General features: G+C 34.4%; 1 protein-coding gene across 1 annotated transcript; it reads right to left on the bottom strand.

Annotated features, from left to right (window-relative positions):
• Nucleotides 1-1,221: 1,221 nt before the first annotated feature.
• LOC107736389 (palmitoyltransferase ZDHHC7-like) lies at nt 1,222-8,981 on the bottom strand. The gene is made up of 8 exons (XM_016547820.1): nt 8,784-8,981; nt 7,437-7,513; nt 5,301-5,594; nt 5,089-5,213; nt 4,092-4,188; nt 3,482-3,563; nt 2,431-2,561; nt 1,222-1,854 (listed from the first exon to the last, which is right to left on the bottom strand). The coding sequence occupies exons 3-8, from the start codon at nt 5,586-5,588 to the stop codon at nt 1,678-1,680; spliced, it is 900 nt and encodes a 299-aa protein (XP_016403306.1). The 5' UTR covers nt 5,589-5,594; nt 7,437-7,513; nt 8,784-8,981; the 3' UTR covers nt 1,222-1,677.
• Nucleotides 8,982-9,842: the final 861 nt, after the last annotated feature.

Raw genomic sequence — 9,842 nt, 5'->3', positions numbered from 1 at the left:
AAAAATTAAAAAAAAAAAAAAAAAAAAAAAATATATATATATATATATATAGGGCTAAAATAGGTTTGATTGTCTTTATGCAAAATATAATTTCTTACTTTTTATCATTTCATTTGGGGGGGTCAAATATGACAAGGATGTTCTTGATGGATTTTGTGAGATTCCCTTGAAAATCAAAGCAACACACACAACCCTGCCAAAACAAGTTCCAGCTTTATATGATGAAAATATTTTCCAAAAGGAAAACTTAGTGGTCACCATGAAGCGATTCTCCAAGCTAAAGGTAAAAGCAATCTGACGATAAAGTGAAGACGACAATGAAAACACGATGCAACGCGAAACACAGTATAAAACACAAAGTGATAGTCAGCCTCGGTGAATTGTGCAGCATAGCTCGCTATGCCTGTCCACGTCAGCTCATTTTACTGCCGTGTGTTAAAATAGTAATCTACACGTTAATTAAGAGTTCCTGGCTCAGCCGTGGGCCTCGTGCGCACGGAGGACATACTTTAATTATGTGTGCCATAATGTGATTTGTCTTTATTTATCTCACAGAGCAGCTTAAGGTCAATGTGAGAATTATATATAGTTACGCCGTCCATTCAAGCTCTTTGTGGGATCGGCATTAATTTCAAGACTTCAGAATGAGTCTATTATTATCTCTACAATACATGAAGATGAGACTATTTTAAAATGACTTTATCATTTAGGTTATGCGCTAAAGACAAGGTGACTAAACCAGCCGCAAGCACTTAACACCTAAGAAAGTGAATCTCACAAGGAAATGTCCAGTTCGTATTTCAAACTAAAATCAAAAGAAAAAACTATAAATTATATTTTACATAAAGAAAACAAAGCTCATTTGATCTGCAATTAAGATTTTTTTTTATGTATAATTAAGCAACTTAAATTCTCATTACTGTAGTGTGAAAAAAATGTCACTGTCATTATTATAATAAAGTAATTAAAAAATAAAATCAGCATAAATTAAATTCAGTACAAATGATGTATAAATACTTAACATTTTAAATAATAGATTACCTATCTATTACAATAATGCAAATAAAACATTTCCTTTCAATGTAAATAAAATAGTAATAGGCGAAGAAAAATAATACAATATAATTTTTTATTTTCTCCTTTTGATTTTGATGTGATATCTGAGCACCTGGACATTTCCTGACAGTTTTTGTGAGATTCACCAAAGAAACTTTTTTTTTTTTTTTTTTTGGCAAAAACACATTCCCTTTGCAAATTTCAGTTTGGTTTATGATCTATTTCTTTAAATAACCTTTGCATGCTAACCATTATTTTTGTCACACGGTAGCTCTAGATGCAGTTTCTTCAGGCTGGATAACGGATATCAACACCTTTCAAATGTTCTGTAAATTTCCGAACGACAAAAATAAATCAAAAGCAAATCAAAATGAATGTTCGTGAAGACAACATGAGCATAACAAGTATGATCCGCCTTACGAGGTAATAATGTGTGGACGCAGACAGACTGTATCGAGACATAGCCTCATTGTTCCAGGAGCGACATCAGTTATTTAACAGGTTTTCACCGTAGTAGCTCCAAACCTGCTTCAGTATTAAAGGAAGGAGTCCTATGTCCTATGTGAGGGGGGTAATAGGCATGAAGGCAGATGGCTGTGCCTTACAGACAGCATTCTTCACTCAGACTGAGAACTCGGCTCCGTTCTTCCGGGCGCGAACCATCAGAACCTGAAGGCGGAGTCCAGCAAAAGGGTTGAACCAGAGCAGAGAGGGCGGCCCACCGAAAACAGACTTCATCCCCTCCCATCGCACCCGCCGCTCCCACGTGGGCTTCTCGTTCTTCAATCGCTCAATTTCCTATGCGGGTCAAGCAGAAATGTAAAATTATGGCTAGTACAGTCAGCCCATTGTTACAGAACAAAGGTAGCAAATATCTTCTTTTCACTGGCTTATTATACATAATAAAAATACAATAAATATATATATTTTTATATACACATATAATATATTGATATAAATAAATTAGAACTCAAATGGAGTGAATTTGAGAAATAGTGGCATACAATGAAAATCATCTTTTTACTGCTTTATACATAAAATATTTGTGATTTTTATTTTTGATTAATATAATAAAATATACATATATAATATATTAATATAAATAATCTGAGAAATATTGTGTCATAAAATGAAAATATCGTTATTTTTACTGCTTTATTATACATAAAATATTTGTAATTTTTATTTTTATGATTAATACAATAAAAATAAAATAAACTAAAATATAATATTTTAATATATACATATTTAATATATTAATATAAATAATTCTGCAGATTTTTTCTCTTTTCTTCAATAATTATAATCCATTGCATGGCTGTAAAAGTTCAGTTCCATCAGAAGTAATGCTAGTAACCAGGTCAGAGGACTTACCGTCTCATCATTACAGATGGAGTGAATCTGAGTGCCGAACATGACAGCAGTGAAGGTGAGAAACAGCAGTGCTTCCAGACACAGGAAAATCAGCAGCATGACCGCCACAGGTGGGGAGAAATCACTACACTCTACAGAACAGATAAGAACAACACAGATGAGATGATGCTGTCAAAACCAATGCTGGAGATCAAATTCTCAAGTGCTTTGTGTGAGGAATAAAAGAACAGTAGTGAAGACTGCACTATAGCATCTTATTCTAGTGCAAAAATCATTAAAAGCATTAAAAAAAGAATGAAACACATACTTAGTGACATGCAAAATATGCCAATTATAAACATATATGAATTGTAAATATTAATTATAAAAATTATTATTAATTGAATATAATAAAAACAATGAAATGCTAGTTATAAAAAACATACAAAAAGCCAGTTATAAAAATTATAAATGTTAATTAAAAAGATTAAGCTTATTAATTCATACATTTATTGAAAATGTAATAAATATTATACATGCTATTGTTTTATAATTATGTAGTATTTTATATACAATGCATGAACATAAAACTCAATTAGAAAGAATACATATACATATACAGTGTGCATATACAGTGCTTAACAGATTTATTAGACCACCACCACGTTTATTAGACCACCAAACGCAATGTTTGTGCCAAAGCTGCCCTAAACTAACAGTATTGGTGGTGATTACCAAAATCATGACTTCTGAGAGAAGTTGAATGTGCCGGCTCAAACTTGGGTATAAAAATGTGAATTCATAGACTATTTAGATTAGATTAGCTAGATTGTTATCTGTCTAATAAATGACAATACAATTACAGAGAGAGAGGGGGGGGGGGCCCGTCAGCACATCAATCAGAAAGTGTTATCACAATGTGTTTTCTTAAGGCCAAAGTGGCTTATCAGAGCAAAAGAAGCCTACAATGACACAGCACACTGAATGTCAATACATTGCTCTTGACTTCTTATGACATGATAGCCTCTGTCCTTCAGTAATGGAGTGCCAATCTCAAATGTCTATTACCCACCATTCCACTGGACTTTGACACAGGTGAAGAAGTGGAAACCGCAGAGACACAGCGCATGCAATGAAATGGAGGCTATGTACATCTGAGAAGAAAAAAAAACACACTGAAGTTAAATATTATTCAAAATTAAATGTAAAATGCTTTTGTCATGCTTTAAAATACTGGTTCCTTATGATGAAAACCTCAAAATGTTGTCCCTGATGCCTGAAATGTTTATCAGAGTAAAGGTCAGCGGTTAAGAGCAATAAAGCAATACACAGTGGTAATGGTAGCCTTACAATTATAAAAAAAATAATGAAATAATTTATTATTAGTAATGATCAAAATAATACTGGTTTCTGTCAAGTAATACAGTACATTAGCTTATACACAGTATTATAGTAGTAGTTTTTTTTTTACAGGTGTCAAAGTAGTAACGGCCAAAGATCACTATATAAACAAAGAATTGCAGTGGAGTTATAGAACTGATTTATAATAATGTGGTCACAGCTCATGCAAACAGATGTTAGAGCCAAATAAATAATTTCCTATAAAACTAAGGCAAAAGAAGGTTAGTAATTCCACCATAAAATATTGTAAAAGAAGCGACAGCGGTCTCAGACACACTCACAGTGAAGAGCACAAAGAATCGCTGATTGTTCTCGCCCACACAGTTGTTGACCCAAGGACAGTGGTGATCCATCTTCCTGATGCATCTCTTACAGATACTACAACAAACAAAACAGGAGAAAAGACCACACCATTTATAAAACAAGACGAGAAACGTCTAGAAGTCACTGATGCTTGGCCTTGATTTAAAGGGGATATTTAAGGTAAAACAGGATTTTTCTGGCTCTTTTGAAATAAAATAAAAAACCCTCCTTAGTCAACTATACACTACTAGAATTTTTTTAAACAGAATAATAGTTTTATTAATCAAGGAGGCATTAAATTGATCAGAAGTGACAGTACAGACATTTACAATGTTACAAAAGATTTCTATTTCAGTTAAATGCTGCTCTTTTGAACTTTCTATTCATTAAAGAATCCTGAAAAAATGTATAACAGTTTCTACAAAAATACTAAGGATTACAACTGTTTTCAACATTGATAATATGAAACATTTCTTGAGCAAATCAGCATATTAGAATGATTTCTGAAGGATCATGTGACTTTGAAGACTGGAGTAATGATGCTGAAAATTCAGCTTTGCATCACAGGAATAAATTACATTTTAAAATATATTACAATAGATAACAGTTACTTGAAATTACAACAATGTTTCATAATTCTAATGTATTTTTAAGATCACACTAAGATATGACAACCCATGTTTACATATAAATCTGTATTTATCAATATCAATGTGTGTTTACATATCAATGTGGTATTTAGTAACTTGACAGGGAGGTTTTTATTCATTCCAAATACAAAAAGGTGCAAAAAGATACAGTAGTAGTAGTAAAATCCTGTAAAAAGAGGGTGAAAAAAATGACAAATATTGTTTTTGGAGCAAGAAACCTGGTCTGACATTTTAAAATGCAACAAACGTATTGAATGTGACCATGTACAGATAAAAACACTGTTAGCAAAAGCTTTGCCAGTCATAAATCAGATGTTGGTCTTACCTGCAATGGTGTGCCCTCTCTGGTTTAATGCTGCAGCATTTCGGACACTTGTAGATGACCTCTCCTGGCTTCAGCTGCAGACTCTCCATGTATTCTTTAGTGGCGTTACCTTTGGGAACGGCTCCCTGATAAAAACATCACACTTCACATCAATAACACCCATCACAAAATCTTCATTACCACATTTAATCAAAATAATAGTCCTTTCTTACCGGATCTGTCAGCATGGTTCGAAGGTGCGACGTCAGCGCCAGCACAGCCAGGAAGTTAAACGCCACGCCGTTGATGAGAGAGTACCAGAAGCTTTTGGAGGGGAGCAGCATGACAAAGTTCACCACGAATTCTGCGTACATAACCAGAAACCAGGTCATGAAGGCGCACACCATCCCGCAGCTGTCCTGGATGAACCAGATGCGGCTGGCTGCCACCTCCTCCTCCCCTCCGCTGAGCAGGGGCTGGTGCTGCTCCACATCCCTCAACCGGTGTCCTGAAGACTGCATTCTCACCTGCAAAGAGAGAGAGAGAGGCTCCCATTGGATGGCCATTCCAGCCAGACATAACACTGATTCACATGCTTGTCTATAATGGTACTATATAAGCATTGGAAAGCAATACATGGCATGGCGCTACAGTGAATAAAAATTGGCACAGAAACAATTTTCACTCGAACATTGCTCATAAATCTCACAAATACAAATGGCAAGTAACACATTAAATCAAATGTGTCATTTTGAAGTAAAAAACTCAAACTGTGTTTTCTTGTAAAATATACTCCAATAATCTTTCTTTTATTTATTTACAACTTTGAGTAGCAACTGCGACATAATGGGTTTGATTTCCAAGGGAATGCATGAATCGATATAATTTACATTCTTCAATGCAATGGAAGTCGCTTTTGATGAATGCATCAGCCAAATGCGTAAATGTAAATGTTGATATTTACTAAGACAACTATCACTATTACTACTGCTCATGCTTAGAGTTTTACAGTGCTATGGACATGAATGATACCTCAAATTGTGTGGCTTGTTGAGGAGAGATGTGTTATTACTCTTCTAAATGACTGAACATACATTTTTTATGGCAAATAAAAAAATGGGTTCAAAAATTAACGGAAAGACTCTAGCCATATCTATAAATCAGAATAGCACAGGCACTCTTTTGACTTGAGTCAGTAAGCAGCCATATTTAATATTTGGAATTAGATTTATTTTTGTATTTTCCATTTTAATTTTAATTTAAGGTAAACTTTAACTAAATTTGTTGAGTGTTTTTCTCTTTTTTAATAGTTGTTTTAATATGTCTATATAGTTTTCATTCATTAATTTTTTTATCATTATTTTAGTATGTCAAGTTTAACTGTTTCTGGAAGCTTCATAAAATTACAGATGAACCACTGATGTCACATGGGCTATTTTAACGATGCTCTTACTACCTTCCTGGGCCTGGGAACGTTTCAGTTGCATTGCTGTCTATGGAGGGTCAGAAAGCTCTCGGATTTCACCAAAAATATCTTAATTTGTGAGAATCTGAAGATGAACTAAGGTCTTACGGGTTTGGAACGACACGAGGGTGAATTATTAATGACAGAATTTTCATTTTTGGGTGAACTATCCCTTTAAATAACAATTTTTTTTATGGTTTTAGTTTTAGTTAACTATAATAACCCTGTATCGGAATGATTTCTGAAGGATCATGTGACACTGAAGACTGTTGTAATGATACTGAAAATTCAGCTTTGCATCACAGGAATAAATTCCATTTGAAAACATATTCAAATATAAAACTGTTGTAATTATATTTCACAATTTTACTGTAAGTTTCATCAAATAATCACAGGCTTAGTGAGCAAAAGAGACTTCTTTCAAAACATTTAAAAATCTTACCAACCCCAAACTTTTGAATAGCGTACTTTTAATCACACATGCGCTTCTATCTAAATAATATAATAACCCACTAAATATTTAAAATTCCCAAATCCAACTGGTATCTATCCTGGTATCACTGGAACGTCACTGCTAATCTGATGTCTTTTGTTAAAGAAACAAGGCAGCAGTTTCTATCTTCAGCTTGGGCTGAAACTTAGCATCTCATTTACATAAATACTTTTGAGATGCAAATCGCTTACAAAACAAAAGGCCAAACAGCCTAAAAGAGAGATGCGAATGGTCAGTGCCAAAAATGACAATCTACACTCATTCTAAAGCAGAAACCGGACTGAAAAATACTGAGATTCTTTACAGTAGATGCTCACCTGCATGCATTTGCTTTTCTGACAAACTGAAGTTTAATATAGTGTGAGGGGTTTGTTCAAGCGATGCTTTTCTCAGCAAGTGCAAATGACTCACCACGCAGAGCGTCCCTCACAACGACATCCTCTCGAACCCTGTCAGGTTTGAACTCAAAGGCATCCACAGTCTGGACCCTGTAGAGGGCACACACAGAAACAGAGAATCATGGGATAAGCGATTATAACCCGCGGCAAGAAAGGAAAGTGTGTCAGTAAGCGGGGCAATGCAGAAGAAGCCTTATTTTCAATCTTACAGCCGTCATCTCTAATAATAATCATTTAAACAAGCTCTATATTTTACAAAGTGAAATCTGAACCCTAAAATAACACACAGGCTCAGCTATATGTCATAGTTAAATAGAATAATGGTCTAATTATATTTTCTAATCTAACTAATTCTGATCGTTTCTTGCAAATAACTTTCTACGGCTATATAAATTTAAATGTCGTCTTGTTGAAGTCAAACATAACTACAGTTTGTTTTGTTGTTTAGTGACTTTAACACTGGCTTATGCAATGTCTCACACTTATAATATGAAAAACACTGCGTTTAACCCAGGGTCATGAAATATATGTTGTGCTCATACTGAATCCTTCAGTGTTGAATGAACACAACTCAAATGACACAATTTGTTTACAACAACTATACTAAATATATATATACCAAATACCAAACTTGTTACTGACTGAAAAATCTTAACGTTCATTCTAGCTTTTGTGTTCTGAGGAAAAAGTAATATAAGTAAATGATGACATAATGCCATTTTCAGGATTTAAGTCTTCATAAGTAAAGTTACTTTGAAAAGAAGCTTATTTAAGAGCCAGATCAGATTTATAAAGCTCAGTTTCACATACTATCTCTTTGACAGATCAGATAATGCTGTGGTTGATTTCTAAACTGCTAAAAACCCAACAGTTTCCCCTCAGTCAGCTGCAACTGAATCAAAATCTGCCCTGATATCAAAAGATTCACGTTTAAAAGAGCAACGCATTAATAAATATTACAGTACATACAAACAAAACTTCTCTCACTCACATACAAACAACTGAAGTGTCACTGGCCTGTTATGAGGAAATGTGTTTTGATATCAGATTTATAAAAAATAATAAACAGGCATACTCATACTCTGACTATTTGTTGTAATTTTGTAAACTTCCATAGCAACCATCATAACAACCCAGATATATTTGTTTATCTCCCGTCACACCCTTCATCGAATTCGTCGTTTGATTATTATATTTTTAACCTGCCTTTATTAGAACTCATATATTAGCAATAAAGTATTTAATTAACTCTGACGGTCTCATTATAAACACATTTAAATCGGCTGATAAATCGCAGCCATACAAACATCATCTTCATTCACTTTCTTTATCGAAATGCTGAGCTTTTTCTTTCGCTTACCGCCTCCAAAATGAGATTCTATCCACCAGTTGTGATTCTCAGATGAGCGATGGGCAGATAGAAATAGATCATTTCATTTCTCAAGCTGTTTAAAGGGTTTCATGGGTTAGAAATAATGATGAGGGCCACACACACTTCCGGGGTACAGTGCGATCATTTCTGCTGCTTCTGCTGTCTGATGAGTGACAGGCCCGAACACACGCCGCCTCACCTCTGACCCCTGCCGGCGGATATGGAGCGCTGCAGCGCGCAGGGAGCCTCCTAATTTAATAAGGTTTTTTTTTTTTTTTTTAAAAGAGAAAAGCCTCAAAGGGGACAAATGTGCAGGGGGCCAAATTAATATCATGCATTGTAACGCGAATTCAAGACTTCATACATGTTCCTTTCTTGCCGAGTAATTGTAATTTTCAACTACATGAACTTATGTAATACATGTTCGACCAGTGGTTAACTATTAATAAATTGCAAACTATTATTTCAGTACGGCGTTTCATGGGATACAGGCCAAATCGGTCAAATTATTAAACAGGGAGCAGCCATATAATATCGTTTTAATTATTTTGACCTATTTTTAAAGTCCAGCACCGGTTGGAAATTAATACACACACACACACACACACACACACACACACACACACACACACACACACACACGATAGCTACTTTATCCATTTCAAATGTAAAATTCATTATAGATACTGCTAAACTTTACTGATACGTGAACACAGTCATTAAAATGTCAATAAAAATAAATAAATAAACCTTATAGTCTGAAAAATGAGACAATTGAGCAAAAATGGAATGCTTATATATTTGCCTTGTTTCTCCACTGGGTGGCGCTACAAATCTCCATCATCTCACACACCTTGCCTTCCTAATATTTTGCCTACCAACTATTTAACTAAGAGTATATTTATTTGTCGAAGTGAAAAGTCACTTTATGGATACAAACATCAAGGAACAAGCCACTTTAAAATGTAATTTAAATAATAACGTCCCTGACTCATTCGAGCAGCCTATCGAAGATCATCTTAAATCGTAGCGAATCATAACCTCATC

Source organism: Sinocyclocheilus rhinocerous, unplaced genomic scaffold (assembly GCF_001515625.1).
Source record: "Sinocyclocheilus rhinocerous isolate Xijiao unplaced genomic scaffold, SAMN03320098_v1.1 scaffold942, whole genome shotgun sequence".
Classification (NCBI taxonomy): domain Eukaryota; kingdom Metazoa; phylum Chordata; class Actinopteri; order Cypriniformes; family Cyprinidae; genus Sinocyclocheilus; species Sinocyclocheilus rhinocerous.
Note: the sequence above shows the minus strand (reverse complement) of the source record. Positions and strands in the feature narration are given on the sequence as shown.

What these genes read in the sequence shown, in the direction of transcription:
- LOC107736389 (XM_016547820.1), bottom strand. Translation starts at nt 5,588, where the DNA reads ATGCAGTCTTCAGGACACCGGTTGAGGGATGTGGAGCAGCACCAGCCC. An exon ending in GAGAGGGCACACCATTGCAG is followed by an intron (nt 4,189 to 5,088) that starts GTAAGACCAACA and finishes TGTTTGTTGTAG; the next exon opens with TATCTGTAAGAGATGCATCA. An exon ending in TGTCAAAGTCCAGTGGAATG is followed by an intron (nt 2,562 to 3,481) that starts GTGGGTAATAGA and finishes TCTGTTCTGTAG; the next exon opens with AGTGTAGTGATTTCTCCCCA.